The 15,069-nt window shown below is 51.8% G+C and overlaps 6 protein-coding genes across 6 annotated transcripts; 1 reads left to right on the forward strand and 5 right to left on the reverse strand.

The window, feature by feature from the left end:
- Positions 1-924: 924 nt before the first annotated feature.
- On the reverse strand, positions 925-3,536 carry N7462_010210 (uncharacterized protein; the record flags this gene model as incomplete). The annotated part of the gene is made up of 2 exons (XM_057081924.1): positions 925-1,296; positions 1,350-3,536. 2 exons carry the CDS (start codon positions 3,534-3,536, stop codon positions 925-927), a joined length of 2,559 nt encoding a protein of 852 aa, XP_056928964.1.
- Positions 3,537-4,215: 679 nt separating this feature from the next.
- N7462_010211 (2-(3-amino-3-carboxypropyl)histidine synthase subunit 1/2) lies at positions 4,216-5,922 on the reverse strand (the record flags this gene model as incomplete). Its single annotated transcript, XM_057081925.1, has 1 exon — positions 4,216-5,922. One exon carries the CDS (start codon positions 5,920-5,922, stop codon positions 4,216-4,218), a length of 1,707 nt encoding a protein of 568 aa, XP_056928965.1.
- A 287-nt stretch (positions 5,923-6,209) lies between these two features.
- On the reverse strand, positions 6,210-7,366 carry N7462_010212 (maleylacetate reductase; the record flags this gene model as incomplete). Its single annotated transcript, XM_057081926.1, has 2 exons — positions 6,210-6,757; positions 6,841-7,366. 2 exons carry the CDS (start codon positions 7,364-7,366, stop codon positions 6,210-6,212), a joined length of 1,074 nt encoding a protein of 357 aa, XP_056928966.1.
- A 677-nt stretch (positions 7,367-8,043) lies between these two features.
- N7462_010213 (WD40 repeat domain-containing protein) lies at positions 8,044-9,365 on the reverse strand (the record flags this gene model as incomplete). The annotated part of the gene is made up of 2 exons (XM_057081927.1): positions 8,044-8,914; positions 9,007-9,365. The coding sequence occupies 2 exons, from the start codon at positions 9,363-9,365 to the stop codon at positions 8,044-8,046; spliced, it is 1,230 nt and encodes a 409-aa protein (XP_056928967.1).
- Positions 9,366-9,856: 491 nt separating this feature from the next.
- N7462_010214 (fungal specific transcription factor domain-containing protein) lies at positions 9,857-10,846 on the reverse strand (the record flags this gene model as incomplete). The annotated part of the gene is made up of 1 exon (XM_057081928.1): positions 9,857-10,846. One exon carries the CDS (start codon positions 10,844-10,846, stop codon positions 9,857-9,859), a length of 990 nt encoding a protein of 329 aa, XP_056928968.1.
- A 1,516-nt stretch (positions 10,847-12,362) lies between these two features.
- Positions 12,363-13,794, forward strand: N7462_010215 (S-adenosyl-L-methionine-dependent methyltransferase; the record flags this gene model as incomplete). The annotated part of the gene is made up of 5 exons (XM_057081929.1): positions 12,363-12,503; positions 12,555-12,681; positions 12,753-12,876; positions 12,953-13,407; positions 13,481-13,794. The coding sequence occupies 5 exons, from the start codon at positions 12,363-12,365 to the stop codon at positions 13,792-13,794; spliced, it is 1,161 nt and encodes a 386-aa protein (XP_056928969.1).
- Between the last annotated feature and the right edge of the window lie 1,275 nt (positions 13,795-15,069).

Consider the following 15,069-nt stretch of genomic DNA (forward strand, 5'->3'; position numbering starts at 1 on the left):
TCTGCCACTGTGCGTTCGGGGGGAAGTGGGACCATGATGCTTGCTCGATTCCCAAATAGTGGACGGGCGATCGATCGAGGAACCCTCGACGGAGTATGGGTAGTGTACTGGGAAAGAAAAAAAAAAAGGGGGGGGGGGGGGGTGCAGAAAGACACTACGACTACATAGGACGGAAGGAATGTAGTAAGGTCCGGGACGCAAATCGCGAGAACGACTGCATTTCCCATTCGCTATCGAGAACTATGGACGGTTGTAAAGAGACCGTCATGCTGATCATCAAGGATGTGTTTGTCCAGTGACCCCATGCCATGCGAATCCCCTCCCGCTAGTCCCACGCCAGGTCATCCAGCCTGGCGAGGAAGGTTAAAAACAAGGAAATCAGAAAAAATAATAATCAAAGAAGAGGCAAGAAAGAACTGGCAAGAGCTAGCTTAGGGTCTGAATGCTATGGGCCAGCCACGTCGTCAGACCGGGTTGGGCTTCCCCAACAACTCCAGCAGGGTAACAGCAGACCAGGGCACAGGCCTCTGGTTTACCGGCTGCACAATTAGTTTGATTGGGAAGAGGAAGAAAGGGAGGGGAGGGGAGAACGAGTAGAAACAAAAGAAAGGGACGATGCTGTAGATGCGCCCCTCCATGTCGCAACGCCTAGTAAGATTGGCCGTGAAATTTCACCTGCTGATGCATAGATCGCTTCGGAAAAAATGGACCCCGCGCAGAAAGATTGAAGCACGATGAGATTAATTCCAGGAAATGATCCCCGTGGACGCCGTGGTATGGTAGATCGCTAAAGAAAGCCCGAGAGACAGGATTGGTAAGAGAACAAGGAACGTGGGTTGGCAAAACCATCAAGATTGACGGTGGAGAGAGAAACATAGCAAGATTGGTTGGAGTTGAAGAGAGTTTCGGAAATTGGATGGAGCCCTATTCGGACTCGTAAAGCGGGCCAACGTGGTTCGATCCGAGAAACATGCTGGTTCCAGGAGTGACCGGAAGGTCCAAGGGAGGAGGAAGAGGCGGAGGGCTGTGAGAAGGACCGGGTACGGCGGTTGCCTCGGGCTCGTCAATATCAAGGAGACCAGCAACCATCGTACTTTGGGATCCTTGATCGACCAGATCAAAGAACTGGCCCGCGAACTCGGCGACTTCGTTGGCTACCTTGAGTTCCAGGATGCCCTCAAGCACCTGCATGTCCTTTTTCCACTTCCGGTCCCTCCGCGCCTTCTCTTCCTCCTCGCGGCGGCAAGTCCCGTCACGGGCACGGACTTTCATGCAGTTCGGGCACAGATAGTTTTCCTCGCAATAGGAGCATTTGCAGGGGGGTTGGCCTGCACACAGTCCTGACACACGTAGACAGCACAGGCCTTGCACTCTCGGAGGTAGCTTGGGCATCTCTGTCGCTGATCCCCGACGGCGCGGTATTGAGGGCAGAAGAAGGATTGACATCCTTGCCAGCGGGGCATCTCAAAGGGTGACTCGGAGGAGACAGACGTCGGGGATGACGATCCCGAATGATTAGAGGGTGGGGCGGAGACAGAGCGAGTGGGATTGCGTGGGAAGAGAGGATGGCTTGACCCGTCGCCATTTGAGGGCTCGTGGAAGTGCTCATCTGCAACACCGTCACCGTGTGGGTCGTCAATGAAGCTGCTGTTGGCTGAGTCGATGAGGCGTTGTGTTCGAAATGGGAGATCGTAGCCGGAGAGTTGGCTCAAGGGCGCATCAGATGATGGATGAGCTGCAGCTCGATTTTGGATAGTCATCTTCTCAAATGCAAGGTCTCTGTAGCCACAGATGCGCAGCCGTAGTCCGCGGAGGTCGTGTTCAATACAGAGAGGCTTAGAACAACTCTTGCAGTGAACCTTCCACTGGGGCGAATCGTAGCACTCCTGACACAGATTGCGTGGGCACGGGGAAACTTGTCGGTTGGGTGGTCCAAGCAACCATTTCATCATCGCGAGATGCCCGGTTTCCAGCGAGTAGTCCGGCTTGTTTGGATCGCCGTAGGCATACTTCGGAAAGGTCTTGCTCCACTCGCTGACGGTGTACTCGAGGTCTTCCCAGCCTTTCCCCCGGGGCAAAGGAACAGCGCGCACTTGATCTACATCTCGACTTGGAGTGCCGATACTGATGCCACCTCCTCCGGAGAAGATAGGCTCCGTGCAGCACCAGTGAAACTTGAGAGCGGGGTGTGAGGGTGATGCCGCCCCATGCAATGCATTGTTGTCCACTGGGTTGGCAATAGGATCTTGCATGGAACTGGGTGACATTGTTGCGCCGGGTGCCCACCACAAAGAAGCCGCGTTGTTTCCTTCACGATGCCTATTGCCGTCTTCTGTGTTTGGAGATACACTCCCTCGATGAAGATAAGGTCGTTCGTAGGCACAGCTCGCACAGAGTGTCCTTCGGCATCCAACACAGTGCATCAGAATACTACACTGCTCGCACCGTTCCGAGATATCGTCATCGCAGCCGTCGCACTTGACACTCTCGACGAATTGCAGATGACTCTGACGCAGATGCGTCGGTCTCATCTTACCTTCACCGAGCCCGGGTCCCTCGCCGGTCCCCAGTGCTTCGCCATAACATCCAGTATCGCATGTTTCCCAGAGTTTCCCATCCGGTACCCGTGGCCTGTCTGCTCGAGAGTCAACTGGGCCGATCCAGTTCTTGGATCTCCAGAGTCGATCGAATACCACCCACACTTCCGGGGAACCCTGCGGAACTCGCATGGAAACATACCCGCGTCTACGGAAGCATCTTCCAGCGGGCGTGGTGCACCAGGCAGTGTCGGTCCAGATTCCCAGCTTGTGACAGAGGTTGACTAACTCATGTGTTGGTTCTGAGTCGGAATCCTTGCGCAGGAGCGACGCTGAGAGATACGGCCGACGGCGGTGGTGACGGCATCGATACGCATAGAGACTCTTCAGCGCGAGCCGCTGAGTCGCCGGGGAACTTCCAATGTTCTTCTCCATGTCCACGTCATACTGCAGCCCAAACATGGTAAGGTATGGAATGATGTGGTACTTGAGCGATACATTCTTGCAGCCCCGAACGGACAGGTGCTCCAAACTCTCCCGGCGCGCATGCAAGACGGTTGAAATCAGAATCTGGCCGGAGACGGCCGTGTTGTCCAGTTCCAGGCTCTTGAGGCACCCGCTGAAGGGGATCACCACGTTCATCAGTAGTTGATCTAGGGAATAGGGTCGTGACTGTCGTTGGGTCTCCGGATCCGACATGCCCGGGATGATGATCCGGGTCGATGGGAGGGTGCCCGAGGGGTAGAGCAAGCGGAATGAGAGGGACTTCCATGCGGTCGGGTACGATCGAAGGAACGTGCGAAGATAATGTGAGGTGTGGTAGAGCTTGAGGATGGTGTCGGTCGGGATTTGGAGGAGGAGAGACTCGAGGATGGGAGCATTGGTGGTGATCACTCGTTCGAAGAGCGACAGCGGCCGCTCCACTGGGACCACTGATTTTTGCAAGGCGTTCTCGACGAGCTGTTGCGGAGCCGGCTCCGCACTCGTCAGTGCCTCCATCATGGCGGTGATGGCGGGTGGGTTTTCGTGTTTCGCCGGGAGCCCGCGTGAGTAGATACCGATCTGACAAGGTGGGAGGCTCGGAGGTCAGGGCGAGGATTCGAGAGACGCGGTGTCGCGGGCAAGGCGAGTAAAGGCGCAGCTCATGATAAAATGGACCAGGAGGTTGGAGGGGGATGGACAATCACATCTCCAGGTCAGCCACTATGCAAGGCCGTCAAACGTGAACTATCGGTAATCGATAAGACGTGAATCGTAAGGGCGGATCGGGTATCCGAAGGGAGGGGGGGAAGTAAAGGAGAGGGGTTCACGACGAGAAGTGAACAGTGGAAACAGCCAAAGATCACAAACAATGGCGAGGGGAGGGGGAGATCACACTGGATCCTTTCTGTACAGGAAGAGAAAAATAAAAGAGGTCTCGAGATGCTGATTTCGCGGATGCCACCAGAAGCGTCATGTGATACTTCGCTTTCTCGCCGGCTTTAGGGTTTCATGGTGTAGCAGGTCGAGTTGGAATAGTTTCAGACCAACGGGATTAGTGGCTACTATCATCAATGTACAAATATAGCGCTCTAGAGTCTCCATAGTCTCCATAGTCTCCATCTTTTCCCATAGTTTCCAACCGTTGCCGTGTGTTGCCTTGTTTTCTATGGAGCGCGCGACCGCCGGCCCCAAAACGCTAATGCTTCTCGGTCGCTTCGCCCACTGTGTAGCCCCTCGCGATGCCCTTGCGCCCTTCTTGGACCAAGGTGCTGTCCGATCGGTCCTCCTCATCGTACCGGATATCGAAATCACTCCCGAGCCCCTTCCAAGTCCGCTGGGACCGCAGGAATTCGGCGCCGGGTGATACGGCGCCGCCGATCATCGCTAAATCCCCCTTAGCTCGCCGCGCAAGGGCTCTAGCAGCAGATGGCCCAGCCGCAGTCGACCCATCGATCTGGGAGGAGGCGCGGGGTGCGGGATCGCGCATAGGACGGGAATGCGAGACGTATCGTCCAGTGCGCAGGTCAAACTCGGGCGCAGCACTTTCGGGTTCCGACATGTCATCCTCATCCGCGTCCCCGTTGGGTGTGGCCGGTTCATCGCCGGTCGATTCCTCCGCAGGCTTGTCCAAGACAGCTTGGAAGTCACTCTGCCACGACCCCGTCCATACCCGCTCGGTATCGTCCTTCAACGCGAGCTCCAATTCAAAGGGGGTAATGACGGGCTTCCAAAAATCCTTGCTATCAACAAGCGAGCTTTCCCAGCAGCCAATGACCACCCAGCCACCAATCTCGCTGAAGTTGGCCACCTTGGCAGCGTTGAGTTTGCCCACGACAAACATATAACTTTTCTTGCCTGCGGCGGCAATCTGCTCCTTCACATGGTCCACGATGTGCAAGTAGTTCTTGACACTCAGGGTGTTGATCAAGATGCCCCAGATCGGAACAGTGTTCAAGGAAGTGAGAACTGCATAGCGCCGGCGTAGGGCGGCTGAGGTGGATGCTGGCAGTGGTTTAACATTACTGTTGCTCGGGTGATTCGTGGGATAGATATGGATGGCGGCGACACGAGAAGCAAGAGTTAAGAGCAGAGCCGTTGGCGGGTCGGAAATATGGAATAACTGCCAGTCTGCAAGGGTTGCGGGGGCTTCTCGAACCGACTCAGGTACGGTGCGATTGGGAATGGCGGAGGAGGGCTCGTGGACAACTTCAGTGGCAAACACATTGAGGTAACCCTCCGCTACCAGGCGAGCGTGAAGTGCAGACACATGGCCCGAGAATGTGACATCGGCAGCGAGGACCACTTTCGTGGCCAGGTCAGGGTAGATCTCCTTGAAGGCATTTAGCACCGGGTCTAAGGCCAATGCCTTGTGCGTAAACACATAGATCACTGGCAATCTGGCCGTCGGGGACAAGCAGGATCGTCCGTAGTGCACTACGACGTCCGCATCCACATGCTCGGCGGCCACCTCGTCCACGCAGCAGGTGCCGTAGGAAGTGTCGGCCAGAATATATAATCGAGGAGACCACTTCTCCGAGTCTTCTGCCACAGACAGCCGAGATACTGACTGCGCGATTTTTTCCTCTGTATCAGGGCCGTTTGGCGGGGCAATGGCCGGCGCGCCATTCGTACCATTCGCGCTCGCGACTTCTTCGGTGTTGAGACCACGGCTTAGGAGTTGAAAGACTCGCGGCGCATCGGGGAGCATGTCATCTGGAAATTGGAGGGCGATGCGCTTGTACCGCGCCTGGCGGATCTCTTGCAGTGTGCGCTCGATATCGTAGGTGATGGAGAGTTCGGCGTCAGAGTGGGCTTTCGCGTCGCCGGAGACAGGCTGGGTCTCCTCGAGAATGCGAGCATCTGGAGTCGACAGCACTGGTGCTGCCTCCATTGCAGAACCCATTAGACAAGAATTCGAGGGGTGTCGTGGAGGAGGGGAAGTGGGTGAGTGTCTAGGAAATTCTTTCGAGGAAAAAAAATGCATCCCCCACTTCCCCCGCCGTCGATAACCCAAAATACGGATCAGCCCATTGGCAGACGCCCAACCGTCTCGGGCAATACATCGCTGAAACCAAAAGGCAATACACAAAAAGAGGAAAATTGGCAATGATCCGGGATCTAATTGGAATTTCCATGCTAATTATATTTTTCATTGTTCCTTCATTACTCGTGTTGAGTGACCTCGAGAATCTACAAGTTGGCGCTGGCCGGCTCTCCCGCCCAGACGCGGCGGATCAACTCCCGGATGGGCGTCCGTTCGATCGCACGAGGATTCCAGTAGGGGTTTGAGACGGCGATATCCGCAGCCTTGTCAATATCTTCCTCCTTCATTCCATAGTCCTTCAAGCCACGTTTGACTTTGAGCTTGGCCAGCAGGACGTTAAGGCCATGAATCGCGTCGCCCTGGCTGTCCGGCAGCGCATCTGCCAATTGCTTCATCGCCTCGGGGATGTTAGGCGCATTATAGGAGATGGCATGAGGGAGTACAGCCGTGTGAGTCTCCGCATGAGGAAGATTGAAGCTTCCGCCCAGCGTGTGGCATAGCTTGTGATGGATGGACATGCCCACGCTACCAAGGCAGGTGCCACACAGCCAAGCGCCATAGAGAGCCTTGGATCGGGCCGATTGAGAAGAAGGGTTCTCGACGATTTCGGGAAGAGCCGATGCGAGAGCCCGAGTGCCTTCAATGGCCATCATCGTGATAATCGGGTTGGTGTTGCGAGCATAGAGAGCCTCGACTGTGGGTAGGGGAACAGGAACGGGTCAGCTTTTCATCTGAAACATCACATTCACAATCGGAATCTTTGCAGAAGAACCTTACCAGCATGAGCAATAGCATTGACACCACTAGTGGCACTCATGGCTGCCGGCAGTGTCATGGTCAAGTCGACATCGTAGATGACCGTCCCCGGCAAGATCTTTGGATCAGAGCGCGTCTTCTTCAATCCGTCGGCCGTCTCGCCTAGAATCGGCGTCATTTCACTGCCCGCATAGGTCGTCGGGATGCAAATATGCGGCAGTCCGGTCCGGATGCTGATCGCCTTGCCGAGACCAATCGTACTCCCACCACCAATTGAGATCACCGCGTCGGCACCCTGCGCTCGGGCATACTCAAGCGCCTTGTCGGTGATATGAGTCGGGGTATGCATCGTCGCCTCGCTGAAGATGCCGGCTACCTGGCCTTGGAGCACGCTCTTGACGCTCTCGGCCTGACTGATCTGCTGGGGAGTGGACAACACCAACGGCGCCTTGACCTGCAGGCGAGTAATCTCCTCCGGCAGCTTTTGCAGGGTTCCGCTGCCGAAGACGACCCGGCCGGGATTAGGATTGTATTCAAAGGCATCCATCGTGAATGCAGAGCGAACGGTGTCTGGGTTTGGTGTGTGGCTCAATCGTAGAAGGCGAACCAATGTGGTCTTATAGACCGTTCTCTTCCCCCCACACCCCACCGTACCGGATGAACGTCATGGGCTGCCGTGGGATGGTGGGGTCTTCCGTCGGCAGTTCAACAGAGGTTGAGGTTCCGGTGCAGATGTACGGAGTAGCTTATTGATTGGGCGGCCTAAAGATTGCATCGAAATAAAATTGTCTCAGGGGCTGAGGACGTGTGCTCTGATTGCAAATTGGCAAGTTTGTCCCTACTTTGACGGCGTCGGAGTGAGCCAATGCCATCGCGACGGGGTGACATCGCGGAAATGCCCCGGGCTTAGTTGAGCATGAATAATCGTCCCGGAATCTCGGATACAGTTTTGCCATGGCTGCCAAATGAGATTTGGCTCGGATGTGATTTTAACCTTAACAATCCAGAGCGATCTGGTAATACTATCTATCTACAATCTACAATCTATGAGTATATAATCTACCTTCTCGATATTTGCGAGGAGATATTCCAGGAACTCTTTGGCATTCCTATTCCCTTTTACATCCTGCATCGTAAATACCGTTGAACTTTTCATAGATTTTCTTTTTTTTATTTGAATTCTCGCACAGAGTTGGGTATCAGATAATAGAACCATGGAGAGTCTTAGTCCATGTCGAAGGCCAGGACATCCGGTCCAGTGCCGCGTCCGGATTTGCCCTTCTTTCGCTTCTTGCGATCATTCGCATTGCGCCGGTCCTCTCGGTCGCTGTTATCAGAATCGTCATCACTATCATCACTCTCCCCAAGCATGTGCTTGCCCAGTCCGTCTCCGACTGCCGATGTCCCCACGCCTTCGTGCCAGACCTTGACAACCTGACCGCCACCAGAAACGAGGCGACCCTCCACATCAAAGCCAAGGCCAACCACGCCCTCGGTCTCATCGTGGACCACCTCGGACACAACCTTGTTCGCGCCGATGCGGACAAACTTCACCAGGCCATTGCCCAGGCCCGCAGCAAGCATCTTGCCCTTGCCAAGCTCGTCCGGGACAGTGGTCAAGGTCTCAATTGACTCTCCGTCCCCTGCATTACGCTGAATGTAGATTCGCTCATCCTGGTCGTCCCATGCACCCTTTTCCCAGAGTGTCAACACACCATTGGAGCCACCCACGGCCACTTTTTCGCCGCGGCTGGTCCCGCTGCTGGGCAGACCCCCAATGTATGCCGAGCTAATCAGCTCTTCCTCTTGGTCCTCGCTGCGCATAAGAACGCCGCGTCGCAGGTCGGTCACGGCCAACGTGGTTCCACCGGTAGTAACCCATTGCTTGCTGAATCCAGAGGTGCTCGTGTCCGAGGCAGGGAGAGGGGTTAGGGAGGAAACGTAATCGTCGTGCGGATGGTGCGACTGCTCCGGGCGCGCCGACACCTTCGAGTATGGAATACGCAAGTCGTAAAGATGTAGTGCGCTCGAGTCAGTCGCAAGCAGAAGCGTCTGCGGGGAAAGCGCGTGGATCACAGTTGGCGCATCCACGGAGCTGTACAAGGGAAAATGAGACCAGTCAGCTGCAGAAACGCGGCGCGCCAAAAAAAAAAAATCCAGAACAAGAAAAAAAAGTAACTAACTTACCCAGTCTTCTCCAGCGGAATCGCGATCTTGTTTTCGACCTGCCCGGTCTCCGATTTGGCCGCTTTCACCAGGCCATCCGTGCCCGCCGAATACAGCGTCTCGCCGTCAACGCTAAAGCCCAAGCATCGGCAGCTGCCCTTGTGTCGCCGTGTCCTCCACATGGTGTCGATGTGGCCCTTTCCATTGCGCGACGACGAGGTCGACGCCCCGTCGTCATCGCTGTCCGACTCCTCAAGCGGTAACCGGAAGGTTTGGACATGTCCCGCAGCCAAACCAACCGACACGACGGGCTGGTTAGGATGGATGGCCTGCGTGAACAGGTCCGATGAGAGCGGCAGGGTGCAGACCGTGTCGAACATGAGGGGCTGTGTGAAGCTGGTCGAGAGCACCAGCTGAACAGAGGCAATGATCTGGCTGTTCTTGAATTGAGCTGGACTCACCTCAGGCTCTCAACGGCGAAGAGCTTGGGAGCTGCCCGTTTTTCAGGCGGGCCGAGAATCTTCCGCCTCCACTCAGCCTGGCGGTGACTGGCTACATGGGAAAGACAAAGCTTTGCGGTGCTTCAACCAGCACGAACTATGGAACAGCTATTTTTTGGATTCATCATTTGGATTCAAAAATCGAATTCTCATAGTGGATGTAAAATTAATGCGAGTGCTAACATTTGGGACAGCTTGAACCGGCCTTTTTTTTTTTTTTTTTTTTTTTTTTTTTTGCTAGGTGATGCTGTCTAGTCTACGTCATGGATCATCTCTATAGTCTTCCCCGACTTTCTTTCCCAATTTAATATCTTGCCCAGCTGAATCTTCCAACCTCCTCCAAGCAGGAATCTTTACTCAACATACAGGCTCTATATTGATAAAAATGGCGAGTCTAGCTCTGATAGCAAGGCATTCCAGTCAAACAGAGTAGACGGGTCCACGCTGGCATCAAATGTTTGCCAAATATCTTCAAAGCAAGGCAAGCTCGCATCAATAGTAGTAGTTTCCATTTCCGCCTCGGTTGATACGGGCGTTAATGTAGAATTGTGGGTTGATTCGCGACCAGACCGACTTTGAGTCCTCGGTTGGCCTGCCAGCTTGTTCTCCGCTGTGGATATCGGAATCTTGTTTCGGCTTATGATGGCGTGAAAGGATTTGAGAAGTTTCCCAGCAAAGGGAGAATGGCCTTGAGCTTCTTCCAAAATGCCAAAGGCCTGAAAAGTCTCGGCTCGGAGCTCTCGATCATCCTCGGGCCGCATGGTTTTATTCTGGCAAAGGTCCATAAGCAGTACTATGATAGCCATACAGACACAATACAAACCTCCAGAAAATTTAAAACGTGTCAGAACAAAGGGAAACTTCTCCGCAGATAATCTTGCTTCCGTGCGGATGATCATTCGCGCTGCTTCGAGACAGGCGATCCTTGAGTACGCGTAGGTCGGCTCCGAAGCAGCCCGAGACAAATAAGGCAAGTGTAGCCTACAGCGCTGAGTATAAAGCAAAGAGTTGATAATGTATCTTTGGATGGAGATTCCTGAGGATTTGTGGCGATCAGAATCGGGTAGTTGGTGTGTATCACGGTCAAGGGAGAAGAAGGGCGGCATTCCTTCGGCAAATTCGCATATCCTCTTGTCAAAATGCTTGATCATTTCATAGTGGGGGTCACCGGGTCCAATTTCTAGAAACGGAATGCTGTCGCTAATTTCTCGACAAATTTCTCCGAGTCGAATTCTCTGAACACAATAGGACATAGATGTCGGTTGGTCAATTGGCATACTGATATTAGACATGCCATCAAAGAGATCTTCATCGTTCGCATTGGCAGGCTTGTTGGTAGCCATCTGCTGGGGATTGATCATATATGTGCCCCTTTGAAGGCCTGCCACCTGAGATATTTGCCTTTCTCACTCTCCGTGTTAGACATTATTGCAATAAAACTATCAACCATTTCGGATACGTACCAGTCGGTTGCGACAAGATACCACCAGACTCTTCGACAAATTTCCGCCCTCATCGAGTCTGGTTTGGGAACATCCAAGTTTCGGTTGTTTGGATGATCAATTCGGTGAAGGGATAGCTGCCATGCTGTCGAAGTGGCCGTGGCAAAGATATACCGAGCTTGAGACGCAATTCCAACTAGATTGCAAACCAAAAAGCCAATGATAATCGTGGCTTGAACGTCTTCGAGGGACTCTGAGTTCGTCATCCGAGAGTAATCCAGGATTTCTAGGCCTATCTTCATCCAGATTGTCGATTGCCCGTTTGCTTGGGCAACGGAAGAAAATACTGGCTTATTCATATCCCACTCTGTCCAAAAGAACGTAGTGCTTGCTAGTATTGCAAGAAGTAATGTCACTTGTCCCAGCTTTATTGGCTTTTTTTGGGCGAGGTTTTGGTAAAAATCATCCACAAGAGCACGAACAGAGGGTACGTGAACGACATGATGCAGATATGTGATTTCAGTGAGGTACTTTTCAACCAGGTATCTTGACTCGTCATAGAGTGGAAGCCAGACATATTTCGTCGAGTTCGGCTTCAAAGGATCGATGGTTTCGATCCTTGTGGGTTTCAATGCATCCTTGACAGAGCAGGTCTTGAATTCTAGGTTGTGCAGTAAGAGTGAGTTCTCATAACAGGTAAAATGGCGTCAGTAAAAAGACCATGGGTCCGTACCATAATCTGGCACACTTAGCCTCATGGCTGAGCCAGGATTTGTTATTTGCCTTTCAAGCCAGTCCACATCGACCACTGCCGCATTTTCGACAAAGGATGCTGTAATATCTCCTCTGTGCCGAAGCGAGGAAAGCCCTACTTGTGAGCCAGGCTGATCGGGCGAAGTCCGGGTGTGTTCTCCTTGACCGATCACAATTTCTTCAAGTCTGCGCAAGCGAGCCAGGACATCATTTTGGAATGCACCAGATGGTTGTTCCGGTGCCTCATCGGCACTACTGCCGGACAAAGTCGACAAACTCGGTGGGCCCTCCAGCTGACAGGAGAATCCGCGGCTGGTGCAGTTCGCGCAGGGGAACTGGCGGCTACACCTCAACTTTCGTGATCGGCAAAAATGACACGAAACCGGACGAGATCGAGATGATTTTGAGCGATTTTTCTCAATGCGACTCATGATTATCCTCTGTTGAATGGCTGGGTCTTTGGAAAACTTGATCGTGTCCCTGCCAGTGAGATGGAATGAGGTTAAGGGGAGGCCGCCAATTAGAAAGCGGCTGCTTCCGCGGAACTTCCGCGGAGCCTGACGAGGCTCTGGAGGTATAAAAGAACGTTGTTCTCAGTAAACTAGAAACCCATTCTTCGAACAGAATCAAAAGAACCGCCATATTATTTTTATCATTTCGTTTACTTTTCTTTCCCATCAAAATGGACTCCATCCTTGATCAAATTCGTGATTTGTCTCAAAGGTCCGACGAAGCAGGCCAGCTTCGGATACAGAAGGCTCTTCGGGACATCCAAACAGAGCTACAGAGTCCGAAAGATCTTCTCATGGACCTCGCAAACTCAGTAGATTTTTCTCTGTTCCTTTGATTCTGCACTATGTACTGATATTGTCAGTTTGTTCTCATTGGGACAATTCGTCTGGGGGCCGATCTGGGGCTGTTCCGTCATTTTGCCTCCCAGAAAGAGCCCTTGACCGTTTCCCAGCTCGCAGACCTTACTGGAGCATCTCCGCAGCTTCTAGGTAGGTGAAGATATCCTACCACTCACCCCAGCTACTCGACGTTGCTGATTCGGTTGCCGAGTTGCCAATAGAGAGATTCCTTCGTTACTTGGCTTCCACCAACATCATAAAGGAAGTTGCTGCCAACCAATATCAAGCAAACACTACCACATTCGTTCTTGCTGATCCTAAAGGTGATGCCATGATTTACCATGGGTTAGTCATTTTCCTTTATCTAGAAACCTCTAGAAACCTGTTTGGAACTTGATCCACTTAACAATGCTCTGTCTAGATTCGATAATCATGCGCCTACCGTTATGGCGATGCCGGCCTTCTTTGCTGAAAATAACTACCAGGACATTGATAGTGTTCTAAAAACACCATTTCAAAAAGCTCACAACACAACTCTGAGCTCTTTTGAATGGTATGTCAAGAACCCAGAGCATTTTGAAAATTTGCAAAAAGTCATGACGTCCCTGGAGGGTGTGGAATGGACTGTTGGGTTTAATCATTTCGAGTCAGAGGCTAAAAAGATACCTTCTTCGCTTCCTGTTTCTTCCGAAAAGCCCTTCTTTGTGGACGTCGGAGGTGGCCATGGTCATCAGTGCATTCAGCTAGGCAAGAAGTATCCCAATCTCCTGGGGCGTCTTGTCCTTCAAGATTTGCCTGCTGCAGTCAATAAGCTTGCTCCAATCGAAGGTGTCAAAGCTGTAGCCCATGACTTTTTTGAAGAACAGCCTATCACTGGTCAGTAATCTACTGTGCTTTCCTCGGGCTAGCTGTTCTGCGGAGTTATCACTGACCATTCGGGTCTATACAGATGCCAAATTCTACTACCTGCGTCGCATCATGCATGACTGGCCGGATAGAGAATGCTCAAATATTCTGCGAAATATTGCCAGTGCCATGAGTGCTGAATCTCGAATTCTTATCGACGAGGTCGTTTTGCCGGATACTGGTGCCCACTGGCAGGCTACCATGGCCGATATCACTATGATGATCGGGCTCGGTGGGAAAGAGCGGACCGCGCAGCAATGGCAGGCATTGGCTGATCTTTCTGGTCTTCAGATTGAACTTATCCATACTTATACTGCCTCCACCTATACATCAGTCATTGTAATGGCGTTAAAATAGCAAAGCGGTCTCAAAATTACATGAGGTCATCTTGTGGGATGCACTGGCATTGATTTCATTCTCTTTGATATCTCAACTTTTCAATAGACTTGCCTTGGAAAAAAAAAAACTGAATTCGATAAAGCCGATTGCCCGCTCTCATTGGATTTCAAGTGGTCACTCCCAAGTAGTTTTCTCCCCAAATATTTGCTGGATATATTTTGAGCTTACACATACGTTTTTATCATCTACCCGAGTCGGGTCTAAGCGTTCTTGAATTTGAAAGCCTACATCTATGTATTTTTTAAAAATTGATCGAGACATTCTCGTGCCATCTCTCTTCAGATTGCTTTCTCTGTCAATTTATAGGATTCCACACATTGGCATCCTTCGGGGGCATGGTGAGGAATCAACCAATATAACATATTGCGAAGGCATTCGCATTCTCTTTCGTTCGGTAAAAAATTTAACAGATAATTTTGATTTGTGATGAATTTCTACTTAGCCGCTGGTCATTGTATTTACTCTGGTCGGGTAGTGTGAAAGATCTGAAAACCGAGCTATCTGGGGGGGCCGCCCCCTTCCCAATCATTGGCCCCCAACACCAACGTGGCTGAGCCTGACAAGGCATCTTCTATGTTTCTCTGTCTACCATTCAAATACCCTTCATTGACTGCGTCGTGATGCTTACGGACCACATAACTCTCATCCACCAAAAATGTCATTCCCACCGGAAGTGAGCCAAGAACAAGAGAAAGCTCTCTATCAAAGGTTCGGGGGCCTCTTCTTTAATATTGCGGGTATATGGATTCTTCTGGACTATGAAGGGCTGTCTTCTATTAAACTACTGGTACGAATTATTCTTACAGTTTCAACTTATCATGATAGCTTATTTTTGCCTAGTCACTTGAGATATTAGTCTGGGCATTCGCAGATGCGTTTGTGTTCCTCTGGAGAGGAGAGAGCTGGCTGTTCGGCTGCGTCGTTTTTGATCTATTTGCGGCTGCATACCTAGGCTATAGTTCTTGGTGCTTGGGAGAGAAATTTGCATTTGATCCTGTTCCTCACAACTGGGCTGCATTTGTGTTTATTTTTGGCGCCACGTACGATATGATTTTCGCCGGTAAATTGATGGCCAGACACTAATATTTCTTACAGACTTTTTCATGCTAGGCTATTTATTCGAGCAGCAGTACATTTCATGGAAAAAGAAGAGACAGATGAGAATAATGAAAAAGGAGAGATATGGTTGTTTGGAAGCGCCGTTTTTGATTTGCTGGTGGCGACATACCTAGG

Source organism: Penicillium macrosclerotiorum, assembly GCF_028827735.1.
Source record: "Penicillium macrosclerotiorum strain IBT 26536 chromosome Unknown utg000010l_segment0_segment0, whole genome shotgun sequence".
Taxonomy (NCBI): Eukaryota; Fungi; Ascomycota; class Eurotiomycetes; order Eurotiales; family Aspergillaceae; genus Penicillium; species Penicillium macrosclerotiorum.